This window comes from Diorhabda sublineata, chromosome 4 (assembly GCF_026230105.1).
Source record: "Diorhabda sublineata isolate icDioSubl1.1 chromosome 4, icDioSubl1.1, whole genome shotgun sequence".
Lineage (NCBI taxonomy): Eukaryota > Metazoa > Arthropoda > Insecta > Coleoptera > Chrysomelidae > Diorhabda > Diorhabda sublineata.
Genome location: NC_079477.1, coordinates 1,612,990 through 1,637,355, shown reverse-complemented (window position 1 = coordinate 1,637,355; position 24,366 = coordinate 1,612,990). Strand labels below are relative to the sequence as shown.

Genomic DNA, 24,366 nt, shown 5'->3' with positions numbered 1-24,366 from the left:
TATTATAGTAGTTAGTTAAGTGTAGTGTTTATAAATTCACGCCACCGAATGAAATAGTGTATAAACGAAGTTAGTTAAGTGATAAGTGAATTATTATAGTAGTTAGTTAAGTGTAGTGTTTATAAATTCACGCTGCCGATTGAAATAGTGTATAAACGAAGTTATTCAAGTGATAAGTGGATTATTACAGTAGTTAGTTAAGTGTAGTGTTTATAAATTCACGCCACCGAATGAAATAGTGTATAAACGAAGTTAGTTAAGTGATAAGTGAATTATTATAGTAGTTAGTTAAGTGTAGTGTTTATAAATTCACGCTACCGAATGAAATAGTGTATAAACGAAGTTAGTTAAGTGATAAGTGAATTATTACAGTAGTTAGTTAAGTGTAGTGTTTATAAATTCACGCTGCCGATTGAAATAGTGTATAAACAAATAAAAAAACATCGTACCATAACCAAATCAGTACAATCAATTGCTGTTTTCCAATCGGATCTCTTATTATCGGATCCCAGCCTTCTTCATTCATGTATTTCAAAATATTAGAAAACGGTTCAGCCGAAAGACCTGTTTCTATATGTACCATCAAACACAAATCGAAATACCACGATTTTTCTACAAAAACGAGTAAAATTTTAAGTAAAACTTCATTTTTTTTTTGTTATTTATTTACCGGAGTTGTCGGTATCTCGATTTATCAAAGCTTTAACTTCTTCGAGCAAATTTACGAACTCGGGTAGTTGTCTCCGGTTTAGAACAATAAAAGCCAATATAGGTAAAGTGAGAAATAATAAATTTTCGCTCCTGGATGCTGCAGCTAATCTCCATTCCACGTAACCTATCTGTAGACATTTGTCTATTTCTGCACGTCTCAATCTGGAAAATTTATCGTTGATTTCCAAAAAAACTTCTTTTCTACCCTGTGTACGCGGTTTCGGCGTTACTGAACGCGCAGCTCTGTGCTGAAGCGGTTCAAAAAAACCGAAACCGGCCCCTACTGATTAATAAATATGCGTTTATCAACAACTTTCATCAGTTTCTTACCTATCGCGATAAATTGTATAATAAAGATAAGCGATCGCTTTTAGTTCGTCCATTTCGATGTGTGTCTTTTTTCTGTGACAAAGTTTAAGCGCGAAAACTTCTAAATAAATACAGAATTTTTCATTTCCCAACGTGGATTGTATGAATATCAGATTTCCGTACGCTAAGCACAATTTTTCGAAATCGGTTTCGGTTTTTAAAGCTTTCGACAAGCTCCACATAGCTGTCAGTTCTGCTTCTTGCCAACGACGTTTCTTCTAAAAATATATCGTCATCGTACTAAAGTCAACGTTTACGCTGAAAAATTCGTGAGCCAGCATATAAAAAAAATTTTGTGCAGCAAAAACCTTCTAGAGGTCTGAGAACAGGAAAAAGTTACTGTGGATCAAATCTGGAAAGTACTGTGGGTGTACAGATGGACAGATACAATATCCGCATCCCAAAATACTAATTACATAACCTTACAAATAGAGTTTTGAGTCTCTACACGCTTTGGAGTCGCTACCTGACTGTGGATTTGTGTATGTGAAATAATAGAGCCAAGTTTCAATTGTTGTGCTCCTCAAAGTCCTCAACTCAACTAGAAACGACAATAATATCAAGAATGACAACTCAGAATCATCAATTTTTTGTTGTTCTTGATCGATTGTTAGCTCACCCCCATCCATTTTCAACACGATATGTCCAACAGGTTCCTTTGATTTGTCTAGGGTCTCAGCTATCTCAATCACCTTCACTCTACAATTTTCCGAAATTATTTCGACAACTTTTTCGTTGTTTTCGTCGTTGATATCTTCTGTAGCGCGTGTATCAACTTCGGCGCCCATTTTGCTTCGTTTGAACTTAGTAAATCACTTTTGAATGGTTGATTTCCCCGAGACAATGGATTAAACCGTCCAAAGCTTCCAAAATTGAACGCTGGTTTGATTGGACGGTTTAAGCCGGTGCTACACGATGTTTCCAACGTTGGACAGTGGTATGATTGGACGCATCGTGTAGCACCGGCTTAAACCGTCCAATCAAACCAGCGTCCAACTTTGGAAACATCGTTTAACACCGGCTTAAACCGTCCAAAGCTTCCAAAGTTGAGCGCTGGTTTGATTGGACGGTTTAAGCCGGTGCTACACGATGTTTCCAACGTTGGACAGTGGTATGATTGGACGCATCGTGTAGCACCGGCTTAAACCGTCCAATCAAACCAGCGTCCAACTTTGGAAACATCGTTTAACACCGGCTTAAACCGTCCAAAGCTTCCAAAGTTGAGCGCTGGTTTGATTGGACGGTTTAAGCCGGTGCTACACGATGTTTCCAACGTTGGACAGTGGTATGATTGGACGCATCGTGTAGCACCGGCTTAAACCGTCCAATCAAACCAGCGTCCAACTTTGGAAACATCGTTTAACACCGGCTTAAACCGTCCAAAGCTTCCAAAGTTGAGCGCTGGTTTGATTGGACGGTTTAAGCCGGTGCTACACGATGTTTCCAACGTTGGACAGTGGTATGATTGGACGAATCGTGTGGTCGTAGTGCGCGACGTTGGTATTGGAACGTTGTCCATGGTCAGTTCTTCTGACCCGCGTCAAAGACGCACCAAACATTGGAACGGGGCTGGATCCTACACTTGTGGTACAACTACACACGCTTCTTGTCCTCTGGTGGATGCTGCGTGTTTTGGTCAGGTTTAGCCGCCAGAATCCCTTGAAGAACAGATGAAAAAAAACTGAATTTTGCCGTATTACTTACCGTGAAATATTTGCAAAGGAAATAGAAGCATTCCGATACATCGTTATTGTACTCAGCGTAGTCGTCGTCGATTTTTTTGAAAACCTTAGTTCGACCCAAATAATATTTCAAATTTTGCTTCAATTTGAAAATTGCTCTCAAAATCTTTTTGCCGCCCCTAGTTTTCGGGTAAGTGACACTATAATATTTCAAAGCTTCCATGAAATAAGTGTACGCTTCGTCATCATCGATCTGCATCCTGGCATAACCTAACAGGGCGTACAGTTTACCTTTTCTCAAATCTATCATCCAATCCAATTCTATTTGATCTTTCATCGGACCCTAAAAAGATTCTATTGAGTTACTTCAATATCGCGGCGAATGTCTTTTAGTACCTCTAGTAATTGCAGACCTTCTTCTAGGACCCTTATAGCTTGAGGAATATTCATATTATCGATACATATGTAAGCGTATTCTACGGTGACGTTTAAAATTTTTTCCGCCAAACCTAAAAAACATTTCCCCAACTTTCATATTATTTCTCAAGTTTGGCAACGTTGTTCGTTCACTTGCATCGTGACGTAATCGAAATAGACCCTACACCATCAACTAATCGACGTAAAAACTGAATTATAACAAAAAAAGCTATGAGAAAATCATCTCAAAGTCAATTAAGATTCAAATTTAAAAAAAAAACACGATTTTTTCTTGAATACAAATTTTTCTAAACGTTTCTCATAATCTGTTCACAGTACCTCATGGCCGATTCCATGGAATCAATTTCAAACAAGGTATTTTTAGGATTCTAGAATCCGAATTGTCGAGAAATCCGTTGTGTATAAATACGCGCTTGTTTATCAGCGAGCAGTCGGTAAATAATTTGAGGTTATCCCAAGCACGTCGCTTTGAAAGTGAATAGCCAAGAGTAGCGCCGTAACAAGGTATTTTTAGGATTCTAGAATCCGAATTGTCGAGAAATCCGTTGTGTATAAATACGCGCTTGTTTATCAGCGAGCAGTCGGTAAATAATTTGAGGTTATCCCGAGCACGTCGTTTTGAAAGTGAATAGCCAAAAGTAGCGCCGTAACAAGATCTTTTTAAGATTCTAGAATCCGAATTATCGAGAAATCCGTTGTGTATAAATACACGCTTGTTTATCAGCGAGCAGTCGGTAAATAATTTGAGGTTATCCCGAGCACGTCGCTTTGAAAGTGAATAGCCAAGAGTAGCGCCGTAACAAGGTATTTTTAGGATTTTAGAATCCGAATTGTCGAGAAATCCGTTGTGTATAAATACACGCTTGTTTATCAGCGAGCAGTCGGTAAATAATTTGAGGTTATCCCGAGCACGTCGCTTTGAAAGTGAATAGCCAAGAGTAGCGCCGTAACAAGGTCTTTTTAGGATTCTAGAATCCGAATTATCGAGAACTCCGTTGTGAATAAATACGCGCTTGTTTATCAGCGAGCAGTCGATAAATAATTTGAGGTTATCCCGAGCACGTCGTTTTGAAAGTGAATAGCCAAAAGTAGCGCCGTAACAAGGTATTTTTAGGATTCTAGAATCCGAATTATCGAGAAATCCGTTGTGTATAAATACGCGCTTGTTTATCAGCGAGCAGTCGGTAAATAATTTGAGGTTATCCCGAGCACGTCGTTTTGAAAGTGAATAGCCAAAAGTAGCGCCGTAACAAGATCTTTTTAAGATTCTAGAATCCGAATTATCGAGAAATCCGTTGTGTATAAATACGCGCTTGTTTATCAGCGAGCAGTCGGTAAATAATTTGAGGTTATCCCGAGCACGTCGTTTTGAAAGTGAATAGCCAAAAGTAGCGCCGTAGCAAGGTATTTTTAGGATTCTAGAATCCGAATTATCGAGAAATCCGTTGTGTATAAATACGCGCTTGTTTATCAGCGAGCAGTCGGTAAATAATTTGAGGTTATCCCGAGCACGTCGCTTTGAAAGTGAATAGCCAAAAATAGCGCCGTAACAAGGTATTTTTAGTATTCTAGAATCCGAATTATCGAGAAATCCGTTGTGTATAAATACGCGCTTGTGCTTTGAAAGTGAATAGTAGAAGAGTAGCGCGGTCGAGGAGGCGCTTCGCGAGCGTCTAGATCGGAAAAAATGCTCAAGTCCAACATTCTAAGAGAAGACATTCTGAAACAAGAAAATATTTACCTGCTCCTTTACAGTGGTCGATCATTTGTGAATACATGGTGGTTAGAACGAGGTGGCAGGTACACTGAGAATAATTTATCGTCGAAAATGTACGCATCAAATAAAAATTATCTTTGAGCTTCCTGATCATTGTCAAACCCATTTCATTACCTCTACCTAGAATAGATCGAATGAAACCGAATTGTGGATGAGTGATAGAGTTTCGAAAAGATGAACCAAAGCTTGAAAACATTGATTTTAGAGAAAAAAAATCTCGGCGGGAGTCGGATTGACTAACCTAACCTAACACAATCTCTCCAAGTATGTAAAGGACCGCGTAGACGTGGCTAATCGATTGGCGCTCTCAAATTAGTTCCGTGTAAACGCCCCATTAGCAGAAATCTACTAATCAACCAGTAGAAATCTCTAAAATCAAAATTTTCGAAAATCCTCGAGTACAAGCTTTGGAGCAAAAGTTTGGCAACATCTTTTCGGAACTAGGACCAATAAAAATTCGAACTCACTTGAATTGGCAAAACTAAAAAAATCCCGACCGCTCGATAAACTCGAAAATACTGACAAAGTATCTTTTTGACTCCTCTGGAAGTCTTTCGATTTTTTCGACGATATACTGTCCACGCTCACTAAAGACGAGCTCTGCAATATTTTGGAAGCTCCGTAATTGTCCATTAAACTAGCAATATCGGGAAGTACGGATTTTCTATCTTTTTTCGAATATATCCGTATTGTATTATCTACTCTTGTCCCTCCGATTTGTCTAACAAAGTAACCGTTCCCACAAGCTCTGCATCTGTAAATAAATCCCATCTCTACACCATCCAAATTTTGGGAAAAAAAACATATTTGCCTTTAGCTCCAGACTATTTGAATAAATTAAATGTTAAGTGTTAGTGTTCGGGAGTAAACAATTCAAATAAATTAAATGTTAAGTGTTAGTGTTTGTTAATAAAGAATTTAAATAAATTGAATGTTAAGTGTTAGTGTTCGGGAGTAAACAATTCAAATAAATTAAATGTTAAGTGTTAGTGTTTGTTAATAAAGAATTTAAATAAATTAAATGTTAAGTGTTAATGTTTGTTAATAAAGAATTTCAATAAATTAAATGTTAAGTGTTAGTGTGCGGGAGTAAACAATTCAAATAAATTAAATGTTAAGTGTTAGTGTTTGTTAATAAAGAATTTCAATAAATTAAATGTTAAGTGTAAGTGTATAAATGAATAACTGTATGCGTAAACTCATTCTAACCGTTTCGTCTTATATAAACTCTGTTTAAATAAATAAGAAGATTATTAGAGTACCTTCTAGTTTCTTTTTCCAAATATCTAATTGCTCTTTCGTGGAATTCCCTCTTCTGGTTATCTGTTAATAAATTATACGTAGTTTCTCGGAATTCTGACGACCGAAATCGTAGATAACCGCAAGATGCATATTTCGGTAGATTTCTGCACGATTCTAAAAAAACTTTTTTTGAGAAATATATCTCCCCCCACTTTCACCTTATATATACACTGTCGAGCATAAATTTAGGGTAGCCCCGTAAGGTTATTTGGATTTTCTTCGGTTTAGTGCTAAATGTTCGCTTAAATAATAAAAAAAATAAGTTTCTGTTCAAAAAAAATAAATTTTAAGGCTTCCAGTTCCTTTTTCTTATGTACGGCAGTGTAATTTAACTAGTTACACAGATTGGCAAGTGATTGTGCATTTTTTTGCATTGTAAAATATCGAGCCTTCAACTAAAATAAATTTTAAGGCTTCCAGTTCCTTTTTCTTATGTACGGCAGTGTAATTTAACTAGTTACACAGATTGGCAAGTGATTGTGCATTTTTTTGCATTGTAAAATATCGAGCCTTCAACTAAAATAAATTTTAAGGCTTCCAGTTCCTTTTTCTTATGTACGGCAGTGTAATTTAACTAGTTACAGAGATTGACAAGTGATTGTGCATTTTTTTGCATTGTAAAATATCGAGCCTTCAACTAAAATAAATTTTAAGGCTTCCAGTTCCTTTTTCTTATGTACGGCAGTGTAATTTAACTAGTTACAGAGATTGGCAAGTGATTGTGCATTTTTTTACATTGTAAAATATCGAGCCTTCAACTAAAATAAATTTTAAGGCTTCCAGTTCCTTTTTCTTATGTACGGCAGTGTAATTTAACTAGTTACAGAGATTGACAAGTGATTGTGCATTTTTTTGCATTGTAAAATATCGAGCCTTCAACTAAAATAAATTTTAAGGCTTCCAGTTCCTTTTTCTTATGTACGGCAGTGTAATTTAACTAGTTACAGAGATTGGCAAGTGATTGTGCATTTTTTGCATTGTAAAATATCGAGCCTTCAACTAATTCTGAACGTGGAGTAGGTCCACGTTCCCAAGTCTATAGGTTAGGTTAGTTATTAAAAAAATACCATCTATCAACAACCCCTTGCATTCACAGCTAACTTCCATATCTTTATTGGGATTTTCTAAGCGTTTTTCAAAATCCAAACCTCCTTCTATGAAATCTCCTTTCGCGCAACTTAATACATGGATTTCAAACAGTTTTTGGACGGCTAAAATAAAACAATTATGAAAGATAAACATAATGAAAGAACAAACCATTTTTTTAATAGCAAAATCATTTATGATCTATGTCTTATCACAGCCGCCAATTATCGCCAGAAGATATCAATTTGAAAATATAGAACATTAGCTCCTTTCTATACTATTTAACGCATAGCACCAGAGTACCACAACACGTACCAAAATGTACCAAAGAAGCAGTTGATGATAACGAAGCAACAATTGTACAGTCTAATTCAATCCACCAATAGAGAACCTAAATGTGAAAACGAAAGACTTCTTGACAACCAACATCTCTTAGTCATCTCCAAGGCCCCCATTCGTCTATTTTTGGAGTAATTTTTGCAGATCTGGAGCTCGGTTCCCAAGCAAACCTTGAGGATGCTCAACTCGATACAGGAGAAAGCAAAGTTCGATCTATAGGCGATCCAGAGTCGACCAGAAACTTGGACAACTGACCTGACTCTGTTTTACCGATACTACCATTGCAGGTGCTGTCAAAAATAATCCCACCAAGAGCGGGATTTGCAGGATCGAATCGATTTATCTGGAAACTTTTGTACAGCTCTTAGTCATCTCCAAGGCCCCGATTCGTCTCTTTTTGGAGTAATATTTGCACATCTGGAGCTCGGTTCCCAAGCAAACCTTGAGGATGCTCAACTCGATACAGAAGAAAGCAAAGTTCGATCTATAGGCGATCCAGAGTCGACCAGAAACTTGGACAACTGACCTGACTCTGTTTTACCGATACTACCATTGCAGGTGCTGTCAAAAATAATCCCACCAAGAGCGGGATTTGCAGGATCGAATCGATTTATCTGGAAACTTTTGTACAGCTCTTAGTCATCTCCAAGGCCCCGATTCGTCTCTTTTTGGAGTAATATTTGCACATCTGGAGCTCGGTTCCCAAGCAAACCTTGAGGATGCTCAACTCGATACAGAAGAAAGCAAAGTTCGATCTATAGGCGATCCAGAGTCGACCAGAAACTTGGACAACTGACCTGACTCTGTTTTACCGATACTACCATTGCAGGTGCTGTCAAAAATAATCCCACCAAGAGCGGGATTTGCAGGATCGAATCGATTTATCTGGAAACTTTTGTACAGCTCTTAGTCATCTCCAAGGCCCCGATTCGTCTATTTTTGGAGTAATATTTGCACATCTGGAGCTCGGTTCCCAAGCAAACCTTGAGGATGCTCAACTCGATACAGAAGAAAGCAAAGTTCGATCTATAGGCGATCCAGAGTCGACCAGAAACTCGGACAACTGGATCGAATCGATTTATCTGGAAACCTTTGTTTGGAGAAGTGTAAACAGCCACCAAGTTCACTATAACCTTCGGAAGTTGAAGATCAGTATCCACAGGCATCTCCACATTGCTTTTTACATAAAAAAATACAGGGTGTATCGATTATTGCTTCACAAACTATCCCTAACAGATGATAGAGATTATGTAGATAACGTATACTTGCCTAAAGCGGTAGTATGAATCGCCGAAGACGACATAATGTATAGTAGCATATCCCTCGGGAAAGTGTCGCCCAAAACGGCGCTACATTTCAATAAAAGTTGTTCGTACGACGTCAAACCGTCAAATATCTTCAATATAATAACGTCGATTGCCAATTCGGCGTCCACATCTTCTAAATTGAAAGATTTATTTACGGTTCCTATCACAATTTTGTCATTTTTTTTAACCATTTTATCGAATACTCTACCGACCGTTAAATCCGGATAGCTTTCCTTCATTTTTTATATATATATATATAAAAAAAAAAAAAATGTTTTAGTTATACTTAACACTGTGTACGTTATTCCAACACTCGCATTTACGTCTAGCTAAGAAGCGATCGAAAATCCAAACTTTTTATTAAGCGTTAAGTGTTATTATTTAGTTTCGTCAATTGATTCATCAATTTTATCAATAACTTTATCGTTTAACGAAACATATAATTCAATTACTTACCCTACAACTATCTATGAACATTTTCCATCTTGTTGTCATTTTATCTTCGACGGTTAATTTTCTTTCTTCCATAATTTCGACCCACAACTTCATTTCTTCTTTAGATAATCTGACAAGACACAATTAGAAGATTGTTGTAAAACTACAGATACAATTGGTGCAAATATTGAACACGTTAAACCCCAAACGCAATCAATAAACTTTCCCTTGGGATCCAAAAACTTTTTTTTGCCTTTCTACACTCTGTATCAATCCAAGGAAAAACAGTATTCGAAGGCCAGCTCCAAGCTATGAGGAAAATTCAGTTGTCAGCTCAAGATCCGCACCAGGATAAATTTTGGAATAGAATATACGCTAAATCAAAACACCAAGACCTTCGTATTCCTCAAAAGTGCCAGTTTGGATAGAAACATGTTCAAAAGACAAAGCGTTTGCTTGGAAGAATCTGGAGGTAAAGCGAGCTGGAAGAGGATAAGCCGATGACGAAGTTATCATCGCAGATAACTTACGAAGGCTATACGACTACCAGGAGCAAAATCAGAATATACAAGACCAGTAATGGCATAGAGACTAGACCAGAGAACACCATCAACGACAGCTTGGCAGTAATTGCAAAGGAAGAAAAACCGAATACCGTCGCGACCACCTGCAAGATGGTGTGAAAGCTGGTCTTCGTCATCCATTCCATGGTTGTCCAATAGCACACAGCGATCTCCAACTGATTTTTTATGGGGTTTGCTTATGGTTCGAGTCTCCAATTGAAAGAGAACATCCATCAAGCTGGAGCTTTAGAATTCCAGACTTTGAAGGGAGATTCCAAGGCGCGGAATCATCAGAAAAGAAATAAGGGAAAAACCAGAAGAGGGAGAGTAACAGTAGAAACAGTACCTATCCTTAACCGTCTAGGAATAACAACCAGAGACAGGATAAAGGAAAGGATACAAAAAGGCTCTATCGAGCCCATGGAAGAAACGAAAACCTTTTGGAAAAAGAGGAGGGAGAAAGGAAAACGACGAAAAACGAGTAAGAAATGATCCAATTGTGGCCAAGGAGAAGAGGCGGGTGATGAAAGACTTGGAGGACGAAAAAGCCGGAACCCAAAAGATGTTGAAGCGCTAAAAGCTAGCTAGCCATAATCCAAATGATTGAAAGGCTTGATGACGATGAATTCGTCATAACAGTTTGATCAAAGTGAGATTACGTCTTTGTGAACAATTCCTCAACAACATTTCGGTATTTTAGAAGGGATTCATAAGATTCGAGTCTACTAGTTGGGAAACAAGAGATTGAGGATTGGTGTACATACCTCATCGTCATATAAAGCGGTGGTATGACTATACCCAGATTATAAGCGTTGATTCTTTTTATTTTCCTAATAAGCAAGCCGCCGGATTGTAGCAAGCTCACCAAAAAACTCTCAATCCATCCGGGATTTCCGTTACTTTTTTGCTGTATAGTTCTGTAAGAATTAGCGGCTGTTTCGACGTTTTATATCTTTTAAATATCGACTCACTTTTCAAGTTCCGCTGCGATACCGTCGACGTTCAACATTTGACAAGCCAAACCGACATGGTACCATTTATCTATAGCTTTCAATTCAACTATTTTGATCTTGGAATTTCTGAGCACCTGTATGGTTAATGCGGAAAGGTAAGTTTCCGTATCCATTGTAGCGACTACGAACACCATATTTTCATTTATCAATAAATTCAATAGAAGACAAGATTCTTCGTCTATATATTGACCATCGTCTATAATTATCACGCTGTATTTTCGGAAAACCTACAAATGAGGCTTCGTTTTCAAAAATTTTATTGTTTATAGTCGAGTCCTGGTGCGAACAAGTTCGCTAAATGGTTCCCTAAGCCGACCCTGTTCGGCTACTGCGGAATTTTGAAAAATCGGCGAATTCGCGCGGCGCTTTTCGCGGCGGCGAACAACTTTTTCTGGTAGCAGGCGATTTATTTACAGTATTTCTTCCGAATAACGTCTACTAAAGTCTATTTATTCATTTCTGATCTTTGTTTTGAGCGAAAAAATGGAAGAAAAACGGCCGCGATCGGCATCTGATTTACTTGCCTGCTTGCAAAGTTTTATAAACAACTTTTGTAACCATTTATATTTATTTATATCAGCCAAAGCCCTATATTCCGTTGTAATGGGGTAATTAACATTAAACACGATATTAAACAAGCACAAATACGGATCCAGCGGCGGCTCGTTCAAAATTATTCTCAACTTTTGTCGTTTCGTTTCTTCCTTTGTATTTTCGTCGATGTTGAGTAAATAAAAAAATATCAAACGCATTGTTTCGTAAGGTTTCTAAAAATGAAAAATTTCAAATTTATTATAATATAACTCATCAAGGATCAAGGATATAACTTCGTGCTCTCAATTGTGATATTTTGCGCTCGGGTGTGTGTCGATTCTTACGCTCGCGCTCGCGGTAACGCTCGCGGTGACGCTCGCGGCGACGCCCGTTTCTAATAACCCTGACAGTTTTTATAATGTGTGCGGAAAATCAACTTTCATATCCCAAAATCGACTATTTTCGTTTTCCTATACGCCACCAAGATATGAATCCTGGGTTCCACATGTATGAGACTCCTATTAGGTTGGGCTAAACAAGATATTTGCCTTTTGGTATACCAATGATTCGGTCTGAGCCAGAAGATCATTTAGAGTGATTATTTTTGTATACATAGCGTCAAAGCCTACAAATCAAGTCTCCAGGATTATGTTGCTAGTCAGGAATTTATTCTTAGTCATGGTAACTCAAAAGAGTCTCCCAGCTTATGAATTTTTTATTGATTCTTCAAAAACTAGTTTGAAAGCGATGTTGCTGTACAATGGAAACAAAAATCTTTCAGATCCTAAAGATCGCAGCGGATCTTTGTGCTGTAAGTGACAAACAAGACGAAAGATTCCATCAAGACAAGGAATTCCTGCAGATAATTGATGGAGATTTGATAGGGGCCTACCAGAAGCCAAACATTCACGAAAATCATCGAAACCGAAAAAATATATCGTCTTGATGTCACAAAGAAACCGGATGTGTCAATTTTTATCCAATGGTATATTATTATTTTGTGGTCGTAGTACATTAAGACTTCGGAGTGACGGAAAAAATTTTGTTGACCAATCTTGATGAAAAAAAAAAACGTGTTTATATGGGGTGCGCACGAAAATAACATAGTCGCCATTTTGAAAACGATAAAATTGTGGAATGGAAATCGAATTATTGCGGTTTGATGTAGATAATGTGATCAAATCAATATGGCTGCTAGTTGTGACTCATAATTTATGATATTTTCGAATAATAATTCTCTTACTTCCATAGTGAAAGCCGATATGGTAGTTTTTATCACAGGAAAATATTTCGACGTTATGTGCATTATTTCGTCCAATAGTCTCGTTTTTCCTTGCCTAAATACACCTTGGTAAATCAGAGTGTTGATGATTCGATCTGTTTTTCCACGTTCGTAAGCTTTTTTCGTCATTTGCAACATTGTCCAATACAGATCAATCTCTTGTTCTCGTCCCAAAAGAGGATATGGATTTTCTACGTGAGACGCCGTATGAAATCTTCAAAAAAAGAATTGAAAAATAAATTAGCATACAAAAATTGACCGATACGACATCATTTCTATGGATTGGACATTTTTTTTTAGTATAGTTACAAAACTTGTCCAAAGCTTTCCAAAGACTTGCCCAAAACTTGTCCAAATGTCCAGAGCTTGTCCAAAACTTGTTCAAAGCTTATCCAAAGCTTTCCCAAAACTTGTCCAAATGTCCAAATCTTTCCCAAGACCTTCCCAAAACTTGTCCAAATGTCCAAAACTTGTCCAAATGTCCAGAATTTGTTCAAAGCTTGTCCAAAGCTTTCCCAAAAATTGCCCTAAATTTGTCCAAATGTCCAAAACTTGTCCAGAGCTTGCTCAAAGCTGTTCATCCAAAGCTGTTCAAAGTTTTCCCAAGACTTGCCCAAAATTTGTCCAAATGTCCATAACTTGTCCAAAACTTGTCCAAATGTCCAGAACTTGTTCAAAGCTTTTCCAAAGCTGTTCATCCAAAGCTGTTCAAAGTTTTCCCAAGACTTGCCCAAAATTTGTCCAAATGTCCATAACTTGTCCAAAACTTGTCCAAATGTCCAGAACTTGTTCAAAGCTTGTCCAAAGCTTTCCCAAGACTTGTCCTAAATTTGTCCAAATGTACAAAACTTGTCCAAAGCTTGTCCAAAACTTGTCGAGAGCTTGTCCAAAACTTTCAAAAGCTTTTACGGAGCTTGCCCAAAACTTGTCCAAATGTCCAAAACTTGTTCAAAACTTGTCCATAACTTGTCCAGAGCTTGTCCAAAACTTTCAAAAACTTTTACGGAGCATGCCCAAAACTTGCCCAAAACTTGTCCAGAGCTTGTCCAAAACTTGTCCAAAACTCATTGAAAAATTTTCCAAAGCTTGTCCAAATCTTGCCCAAATGTCCGAAACTTGTCCAAATCTGGTCCAAATGTCCAAAACTTGTCCAAAACTCATTGAAAAATTTTCCAAAGATTGTCCAAAACTTGTCCACATCTTGTCCAAAGCTGTTCAAAGTTTTCCTTAGACTTGCCCAAAACTTGTCCAAATATCCAAAACTTGTCCAAATGTCCAGAACTTCTCCAAAAGTTGTTCAAAGCTTGTCCAAAACTTGTCCAAATTTACAAAACTCATCCAAATGTCCAAAACTGGTCCAAAACTCATTGAAAAATTTTCCAAAGATTGTCCAAAACTTGTCCACATCTTGTCCAAAGCTGTTCAAAGTTTTCCTTAGACTTGCCCAAAACTTGTCCAAATATCCAAAACTTGTCCAAATGTCCAGAACTTCTCCAAAAGTTGTTCAAAGCTTGTCCAAAACTTGTCCAAATTTACAAAACTCATCCAAATGTCCAAAACTGGTCCAAAACTCATTGAAAAATTTTCCAAAGATTGTCCAAAACTTGTCCAAATTTACAAAACTCATCCAAATGTCCAAAACTTGTCCAAAACTCATTGAAAAATTTTCCAAAGATTGTCCAAAACTTGTCCACATCTTGTCCAAAGCTGTTCAAAGTTTTCCTTAGACTTGCCCAAAACTTGTCCAAATATCCAAAACTTGTCCAAATGTCCAGAACTTCTCCAAAAGTTGTTCAAAGCTTGTCCAAAACTTGTCCAAATTTACAAAACTCATCCAAATGTCCAAAACTGGTCCAAAACTCATTAAAAAATTTCCAAAGCTTGTCCAAAAACTTGTCTAAAGCTTGTCCAAAACTTGTCCAAATCTTGTTCAAAATTTGTCCAAAACTTGTCCAAAATTAGTACAAAACGTGTCCATTAATATGAAAATGATCTTCATCCGAAAACAAGATGTTGGTAAAAATGGAAAGCGCTAAATCATATGATTTGCGAAGTCAAGCCTCCGACCATCAACATGAGGCTTCAATTTTTGCAATTTTGGTTTATCCAGTGTTGTTCCGGTCTCTTCAAACTTCTCGATTCATTTTCGAATCAGAAAAACGTCTGGCGCATCTTCTAAGCGACGAACAATGCTGAAATTTCCACGCGGTACAGTCGCCGAATTGTCGTTCTTTGTAAAATCCACGCACCCGCAACGTACGGTCCACGAAGCAATACAATTGCGACTTTTTTTTTTAAGACGCCTCGCCTCGTATTGCTGTTGATTCGATGTCCATTGGAAGCCGACCAGGAAGGGAATGTCACAGAACGTGAATTCTTCCTACAGATGAAAAAATAAAAAACATTTTGACATCCGATAGGTGGTCGGTCTTTATCAAAATCGTCTACTGCATTGTCTGTCTCTTCCTGGCGCTTCCATTTTTCTCGAAAACTTCCTATTACAATGTTGTCAATAAAGTTTCGGCAAAATCCTATAAAATATGTGTATAATTCGATTTACTAAAACAAAAAGCGTACGTACGTTTGCACCCCTTTAAATTCGTATATCGGTCCCGGATTCGCGATACCTTTTAACGGTTTATAATCTTGAAGTATGAAATTTCTCGATTCGAGTTTGCTATGTAAAAACGTTTCTCTATCACAAGTAACTTTATCCGGATAGGCTACCATCAATCTGGCCGCTTTATTCACTACCAATCCGATAACGGTGTATTCGCGTCTCAATGTATGCCCGAAGGCTCCGCAGTAAGTTTTTCCTAAAACGTATCGCTTCAGAATAAAACACAAATTTCTTCTATACCAAGACGAATAGGCAGACGAAGAGGACGCCAATGGAGCTGGAAATAACCCCACCATACCCAAAAACGTGTAGCAAAATCGTTGAGTACTTGAACCAATTCAATTTTAAAATGGTGATGGTGCAAATCTGACCCCAAGATTCTTGCAAGACAAGTTCGAACGGATCCCGTACGCTGTTGTGGACACCATCTACGCGGTAACTCTGCCCTCCATAAGCTAGTACTGAGTTATTAAAGAAGCCGAAGGACCCACTCGGATTAGATCCTTTCTTGCCGAAGAAGATTGGTATAGCCACCGGGCTAATTCTCAATACAAAGATAAGACCTCCAGAATCACCCGTAGAGCTCGGGGAAGAGTTTTGCGACGCGAACGAGGTCGAGGACCCGTCGAAATGACGTGGGGAACGATTGCAACGTCCTTCTTCGCGGAATGAGTCTTCTGACCCCAAGATTCTTCCAAGATATTCCAAGATTAGCATCCTGGCGACCCGTTCAAAATCCCCACGAGTTCGAACGGATCCCGTACGCTGTTGTGGACACCATCTACGCGGTAACTCTGCCCTCCATAAGCTAGTACTGAGTTATTAAAGAAGCCGAAGGACCCACTCGGATTAGATCCTTTCTTGCCGAAGAAGATTGGTATAGCCACCGGGCTAATTCTCAATACAAAGATAAGACCTCCAGAATCACCCGTAGAACTCGGGGAAGAGTTTTGCGACGCGAACGAGGTCGAGGACCCGTCGAAATGACGTGGGGAACGATTGCAACGTCCTTCTTCGCGGAATGAGTCTTCTGACCCCAAGATTCTTCCAAGACATTCCAAGATTGGCATCCTGGCGACCCGTTCAAAATCCCCACGAGTTCGAACGGATCCCGTACGCTGTTGTGGACACCATCGACGCGGTAACTCTGCACTCCATAAGCTAGTACTGAGTTATTAAAGAAGCCGAAGGACCCACTCGGATTAGATCCTTTCTTGCCGAAGAAGATTGGTATAGCCACCGGGCTAATTCTCAATACAAAGATAAGACCTCCAGAATCACCCGTAGAACTCGGGGAAGAGTTTTGCGACGCGAACGAGGTCGAGGACCCGTCGAAATGACGTGGGGAACGATTGCAACGTCCTTCTTCGCGGAATGAGTCTTCTGACCCCAAGATTCTTCCAAGACATTCCAAGATTGGCATCCTGGCGACCCGTTCAAAATCCCCACGAGTTCGAACGGATCCCGTACGCTGTTGTGGACACCATCGACGCGGTAACTCTGCACTCCATAAGCTAGTACTGAGTTATTAAGGAAGCCGAAGGACCCACTCGGATTAGATCCTTTCTTGCCGAAGAAGATTGGAAAGGCGATGGTATAGCCACCGGGCTAATTCTCAATACAAAGATAAGACCTCCAGAATCACCCGTAGAACTCGGGGAAGAGTTTTGCGACGCGAACGAGGTCGAGGACCCGTCGAAATGACGTGGGGAACGATTGCAACGTCCTTCTTCGCGGAATGAGTCTTCTGACCCCAAGATTCTTCCAAGATATTCCAAGATTAGCATCCTGGCGACCCGTTCAAAATCCCCACGAGTTCGAACGGATCCCGTACGCTGTTGTGGACACCATCGACGCGGTAACTCTGCACTCCATAAGCTAGTACTGAGTTATTAAAGAAGCCGAAGGACCCACTCGGATTAGATCCTTTCTTGCCGAAGAAGATTGGTATAGCCACCGGGCTAATTCTCAATACAAAGATAAGACCTCCAGAATCACCCGTAGAACTCGGGGAAGAGTTTTGCGACGCGAACGAGGTCGAGGACCCGTCGAAATGACGTGGGGAACGATTGCAACGTCCTTCTTCGCGGAATGAGTCTTCTGACCCCAAGATTCTTCCAAGACATTCCAAGATTGGCATCCTGGCGACCCGTTCAAAATCCCCACGAGTTCGAACGGATCCCGTACGCTGTTGTGGACACCATCTACGCGGTAACTCTGCCCTCCATAAGCTAGTACTGAGTTATTAAAGAAGCCGAAGGACCCACTCGGATTAGATCCTTTCTTGCCGAAGAAGATTGGTATAGCCACCGGGCTAATTCTCAATACAAAGATAAGACCTCCAGAATCACCCGTAGAACTCGGGGAAGAGTTTTGCGACGCGAACGAGGTCGAGGACCCGTCGAAATGACGTGGGGAACGATTGCAACGTCCTTCTTCGCGGAATGAGTCTTCTGACCCCAAGATTCTTCCAAGACATTCCAAGATTGGCATCCTGGCGACCCGTTCAAAATCCCCACGAGTTCGAACGGATCCCGTACGCTGTTGTGGACACCATCGACGCGGTAACTCTGCACTCCATAAGCTAGTACTGAGTTATTAAAGAAGCCGAAGGACCCACTCGGATTAGATCCTTTCTTGCCGAAGAAGATTGGTATAGCCACCGGGCTAATTCTCAATACAAAGATAAGACCTCCAGAATCACCCGTAGAACTCGGGGAAGAGTTTTGCGACGCGAACGAGGTCGAGGACCCGTCGAAATGACGTGGGGAACGATTGCAACGTCCTTCTTCGCGGAATGAGTTAATATTTACCAGTAGTAACTCCGGCAGCAACTCCTCTAACATTAGGTAGAGACGTTAGTGAGTTATAGCATTCGATTGCGCATTTTAGAGCGAGCTGACTTTCCAATTCGTGTTTGAACCCGCGAAGTCCGAATATGGCCAGCAACATCAAGTCTTTATCGAAATTACTAATCTTATTTACACAACCGTTTTTATACTTGACCGTACTGAAAATTGATACAATTCAATTTATTGATTATACTTTTTTTTTTTTTAAATTTTTCACTTACTTACATACCGTCAGATAAATTTTGCTAGCGGTATCAATTCCTTCTGAAGGTGATAGTTTATCGTTAACTTTGATGTTGATAAAAAGTATACAGACTTGTCGTATTTCCGTAAGGTATTCGATTGGTTCTTCGGCATCGATTCCATTCATTACCGGAGCTATAATAAATCTTCTTAGCTCGTGCATAATGTTGATCCTTACGGCGTGATTTACAGCAGGTCTTACTAAAATGAAAATATCGGGTTTCTCCCAAGTCACTCCCAAGGTGATGAAGGACTGAAGGCAAGCCAAAACCAGCACCTACATGACTGATCCACGATAGATTTAGCTCAAGAAGGTTCCACGATAGATGGAGAATCCGTTTCTACCAGGACCTCGAGGTCAAATAGAGAACTTGATGAACCACCAAGCAGGGGGAGGTATTCAAATAAAACAAGCAAAATTCACATCCTGGACAAGGCAAAAGCTTCAAAGAATAACCCGCCGAAACTGGTCGCAGCTATCTGCAGATCTACGCTGAACATTAAGACACAGCCTTCCGGTAGTCCCGATTTATTCCCTTTGACGTAAGATAATAAAGGTAAATAACTTAATTACTTACAAGCGTATTGATCGTTGACAAGTTTGACAGTAACTGACGTATCGTCTTCTTCGATACTGCTCTTATCGGATAAATTAGTAAGTCTTTCGCCTTCTTCGAATCCATCTTCTTGAGGTATACTCAAAATACTGTATATTTCTAGAAAGGTTGAAAAATCGCTTAAAATATAGATTATTTTATATTTCTGGCTGATATATTTTACCTACTAGCTCGGTTTTTTCATAATGCCTTTGGATGTTTCTCCAATTCGGTCCGACACCTAAAACCTAATCGAACAATTTGATTATCCTCTAAGAAAACCCATCTGTGGTATCGGCTAAAGTACAATAAAAAAATCGATGGGAAAAACGGTGAAATTAATTGCCGGGACAATCTACATGGATGGAGAAAGGCAAAAACAGGCAGAGGACATAACCTCCGTCCAAATTCTCTCCAAAACAATACACCTGGAAGCTTATGGAATAGAAGACGAAGATTTCCGTCAGCTTCAACCATCTGAAATCTCTAAAAGAATGGAATTAACAGTTCAGTTGTAAGCACTAGGTTAAACAGTATCCCAGCAAGAAAGTGGGACGCGATAGATCCTTTTTGGGTCTTAGTAGCAGCTCATTTTTACGTATCCCCTTTAAAAATAAGTCCCACGTGATAGAATATATCTTTTAATACATAAATACAAGTGAAAAAACCGAACCAGAAGTCAATTAATCCAATAATTAGTGGAACCTCGATAAATGGATCGAACGACTTCGAAAACGCTAAAATAACGTGTTTTTATTATGATCCAAAGCTTGGCAGATTCGGAAATGAAACAAAAACTAACAGGACTGGGACTATTTCTGGAAAGCTCAAAAAGGGACGAGGAGTCGAAACGATTTAAGAAAGCTCTTCGGAAAGTTATTTCCGATAATAATTGTACGGAAAAAATCGGCGGAAACTTCGTCGAATTGAATTTCATTTCATTGTATACTCGATAAATGGATCGAACGACTTCGAAAACGCTAAAATAACGTGTTTTCATTATGATCCAAAGCTTGGCAGATTCGGAAATGAAACAAAAACTAACAGGACTGGGACTATTTCTGGAAAGCTCAAAAAGGGACGAGGAGTCGAAACGATTTGAGAAAGCTCTTCGGAAAGTTATTTCCGATAATAATTGTACGGAAAAAATCGGCGGAAACTTCGTCGAATTGAATTTCATTTCATTGTATACGCGATAAATGGATCGAACGACTTCGAAAACGCTAAACTAACGTGTTTTTATTATGATCCAAAGCTTGGCAGATTCGGAAATGAAACAAAAACTAACAGGACTGGGACTATTTCTGGAAAGCTCAAAAAGGGACGAGGAGTCGAAACGATTTAAGAAAGCTCTTCGGAAAGTTATTTCCGATAATAATTGTACGGAAAAAATCGGCGGAAACTTCGTCGAATTGAATTTCATTTCATTGTATACTCGATAAATGGATCGAACGACTTCGAAAACGCTAAACTAACGTGTTTTTATTATGATCCAAAGCTTGGCAGATTCGGAAATGAAACAAAAACTAACAGGACTGGGACTATTTCTGGAAAGCTCAAAAAGGGACGAGGAGTCGAAACGATTTAAGAAAGCTCTTCGGAAAGTTATTTCCGATAATAATTGTACGGAAAAAATCGGCGGAAACTTCGTCGAATTGAATTTCATTTCATTGTATACTCGATAAATGGATCGAACGACTTCGAAAACGCTAAACTAACGTGTTTTTATTATGATCCAAAGCTTGGCAGATTCGGAAATGAAACAAAAACTAACAGGACTGGGACTATTTCTGGAAAGCTCAAAAAGGGACGAGGAGTCGAAACGATTTAAGAAAGCTCTTCGGAAAGTTATTTCCGATAATAATTGTACGGAAAAAATCGGCGGAAACTTCGTCGAATTGAATTTCATTTCATTGTATACTCGATAAATGGATCGAACGACTTCGAAAACGCTAAACTAACGTGTTTTTATTATGATCCAAAGCTTGGCAGATTCGGAAATGAAACAAAAACTAACAGGACTGGGACTATTTCTGGAAAGCTCAAAAAGGGACGAGGAGTCGAAACGATTTAAGAAAGCTCTTCGGAAAGTTATTTCCGATAATAATTGTACGGAAAAAATCGGCGGAAACTTCGTCGAATTGAATTTCATTTCATTGTATACTCGATAAATGGATCGAACGACTTCGAAAACGCTAAACTAACGTGTTTTTATTATGATCCAAAGCTTGGCAGATTCGGAAATGAAACAAAAACTAACAGGACTGGGACTATTTCTGGAAAGCTCAAAAAGGGACGAGGAGTCGAAACGATTTAAGAAAGCTCTTCGGAAAGTTATTTCCGATAATAATTGTACGGAAAAAATCGGCGGAAACTTCGTCAAATTGAATTTCATTTCATTGTATACTCGATAAATGGATCGAACGACTTCGAAAACGCTAAACTAACGTATTTTCATTATGATTCAAAACTTGGCAGATACGGAAATGAAACAAAAACTAACAGGACTGGGACTATTTCTGGAAAACTCAAAAAGGGACGAGGAGTCGAAACGATTTAAGAAAGCTCTTCGGAAAGTTATTTCCGATAATAATTGTACGGAAAAAATCGGCGAAAACTTCGTCAAATTGAATTTCAATTCAATATTGATACTTATTATCTATTTCTAATGCAAAACTTATTTTCCAAAATTTTTATATGTATACCTAACCTAATAAAATAAGTTTTATATCTTTTATGAGTATTTTATAACAATAAGCTGTCCTGAGTTAAAAAAAAAGGTTTGGACAGGCCAAAAACCCTGTGTATAGAAGTATAGAAGGTAACCCAACCGTATCATAATAAAATGGCGAGTTTTAAACCGAAAATGATAAGGATTACCCCGAACCAAGTCAGAGGTGCAAAACTATTGTAACAAATATGTTTTCGCTCAAAAAAAGCATTCCAGAAAGTCTATTTCAATAGATGAAAGCAAAATTAGATCAGCGAGGGACATACATCGAGTAAATTTTACTGAAACACGAAAAAAACTGAAAATCAGGCAGATCAAACGGTTTTTTAAAGGTGGTTAGGTTAAGTTAGGTTATGTTAGGTTAGGTTAGGTTAGGTTAGGTTAGGTTAGATTATGTTTAGGTTAGGTTAGGTTAGGTTAGATTATGTTTAGGTTAGGTTAGGTTAGGTTAGATTATGTTTAGGTTAGGTTAGGTTAGGTTAAGTTAGGTTAGATTATGTTTAGGTTAGGTTAGGTTAGGTTAGATTATGTTTAGGTTAGGTTAGGTTAGGTTAGGTTAGGTTAGATTATGTTTAGGTTAGGTTAGGTTAGGTTAAGTTAGGTTAGATTATGTTTAGGTTAGGTTAGGTTAGGTTAGGTTAGGTTAGATTATGTTTAGGTTAGGTTAGGTTAGGTTAGGTTAGGTTAGGTTAGATTATGTTTAGGTTAGGTTAGGTTAGGTTAGATTATGTTTAGGTTAGGTTAGGTTAGGTTCTGAATCTACAAGTTCCGGCGACATAAATGCTGATAGATATGAACTAATTATCTAGTTTATCTATCTAAAAGTGTCTTACTTTTGCATGTATACCATCTGGTAATAAATCAATGAGATATTCGTTCGCGCTAGTATGATGTAACACTCTTGCACTAATTACTATTTCACCAGCAGAACTTTTCGATTCGGCGGCTTTAATATCGTCTATCGGTTGACCGATCATTAAATAATGAGAATTCCCATCGTCTCCTAATAGAGAAAACATCAAATGACCGCAAGCCACGGCCAATTTAACTGAAACAAATCACCAAATAAATATTTGGATCCAAAGGAAACCGTTAAAAAGCGCAGACGCAATAAATCGCCCGACTGACACACAGATGACGCTGTCATTGTCAAATCCGTTTGACGTTTATGAAGTCAAATGTCAAATTTTGTGACGTCGATGATTCACAGCAGCATTTGGTTATGTTTACACGTAGTAATGTGATGTTGGATGTAAAAATCAAGGAAAAACGGTCTAATTTATCGAAAAAATCGATTTTTGGGCGAAAGACCCTCCATAAATTTGAAATCTGCCTTTGACTAGCAACGTTGGATCCATTACTCTGTTGTGGCTTCTCAATACCAAGAATAATGGACTGGGACGGTTCTAAATTTGGACAAAAAGGTCAAAATTTTGAAAAATAAAAAGCGACTTGTGTTCAGTTCCATAGGTTTTGTATCGCACATCATTTTGAGCTGTTAACAACGCAGTTTTTGCTTTTATTACCTCTAACTACAACGTCTACATCAGTTTGGTACGTGCCGTAAGTTTTTTGTATGACCAAAGCGCAATCTAACGTTTCGTGTATGGCGTCTCTCAAAGACAGGTGATCGGTTTCTTTCCACATGGCGATGAAAGCGTCTCCGGAAAATTTCAGTACGTCTCCGCTGTGGGAAAGGATTTCTTGCACCATCGCGCCGATATAAGAGTTCAAGACTTGGGTTAAGCGCGACGGTCCGCCCTTGCCGGATTTGTTGTATTTTTCGCACAGATCCGTGAAACCTGCAATTTATCGGCAAAAACCGAGAATTAGTGCCTCAAATGCACGATTCATCTCTTACCGGAAACGTCCCCGAATAACAGACAAGCGTCCATATCTCGTTTGGAATAATCCCCGATATTGTATATGATCTCGTCCGGTACCAAAGAAGCCATTATTCTAACGTGACTCTCGTCGATTTGTATAGTTTTCGATTCGAACCTCGTCCGGACATGCGCGTGTGTCAGTTGCTTCTTCTTTTCCGTCCATTTTTCGTTCACTTCGCTCAATAACAAATTACCTTTTAGAGCCCACGAATATTCTTCGGTCGACTTCTCCGACGAATCTGTATAATTAGTTTGTTCATCGAGGTTAGGTTAGAAAACGACGTTTGTTGTGTTTACTTACTTTTTTCCGCCATTCTGAATCAATTTTTTCCTTCGATAAGTTAATAATTTCATAAAATGGCGAACATATTTGACATATCTGTCACAAAAATCGAAATGTCAACCAAAAAATCAAATTTCAAGACTCCGTGGACTTATTTTCTTCTAAACACTAATTTTATCCATTAAGTTGTCACTTCTGGCGTATACTGTGTATACAGGGTGGTCCGAAATACAAAATATTTGAGAACGAGTACAAAATATCGAAAATCCGGACTGATTCGTTCGTATCGTTATTTTTAGCTTCTCTATTTGACACTA

General features: G+C 38.7%; 1 protein-coding gene across 1 annotated transcript in view; it reads right to left on the bottom strand.

Annotated features, from left to right (window-relative positions):
* Positions 1-24,080, bottom strand: part of LOC130442938 (adenylate cyclase type 10-like) — a 29,854-nt gene extending 5,774 nt beyond the window's left edge. Inside the window, exons 1-24 of the mRNA XM_056777348.1 lie at positions 24,068-24,080; positions 23,742-24,005; positions 23,407-23,682; positions 22,714-22,928; positions 19,334-19,397; positions 19,132-19,269; positions 18,532-18,754; positions 18,272-18,468; positions 15,420-15,654; positions 12,800-13,052; positions 11,547-11,789; positions 10,981-11,249; positions 10,774-10,926; positions 9,468-9,576; positions 8,974-9,244; positions 7,347-7,490; positions 6,240-6,393; positions 5,445-5,731; positions 4,942-5,097; positions 3,159-3,271; positions 2,785-3,105; positions 1,042-1,298; positions 671-873; positions 450-612 (exon numbers count right to left, since the gene is read on the bottom strand). Of these exons, the coding sequence (XP_056633326.1) occupies positions 450-612; positions 671-873; positions 1,042-1,298; positions 2,785-3,105; positions 3,159-3,271; positions 4,942-5,097; positions 5,445-5,731; positions 6,240-6,393; positions 7,347-7,490; positions 8,974-9,244; positions 9,468-9,576; positions 10,774-10,926; positions 10,981-11,249; positions 11,547-11,789; positions 12,800-13,052; positions 15,420-15,654; positions 18,272-18,468; positions 18,532-18,754; positions 19,132-19,269; positions 19,334-19,397; positions 22,714-22,928; positions 23,407-23,682; positions 23,742-24,005; positions 24,068-24,080 (4,721 nt within the window). The remainder of the gene's footprint in view (positions 1-449; positions 613-670; positions 874-1,041; positions 1,299-2,784; positions 3,106-3,158; positions 3,272-4,941; positions 5,098-5,444; positions 5,732-6,239; positions 6,394-7,346; positions 7,491-8,973; positions 9,245-9,467; positions 9,577-10,773; positions 10,927-10,980; positions 11,250-11,546; positions 11,790-12,799; positions 13,053-15,419; positions 15,655-18,271; positions 18,469-18,531; positions 18,755-19,131; positions 19,270-19,333; positions 19,398-22,713; positions 22,929-23,406; positions 23,683-23,741; positions 24,006-24,067) is intronic.
* Between the last annotated feature and the right edge of the window lie 286 nt (positions 24,081-24,366).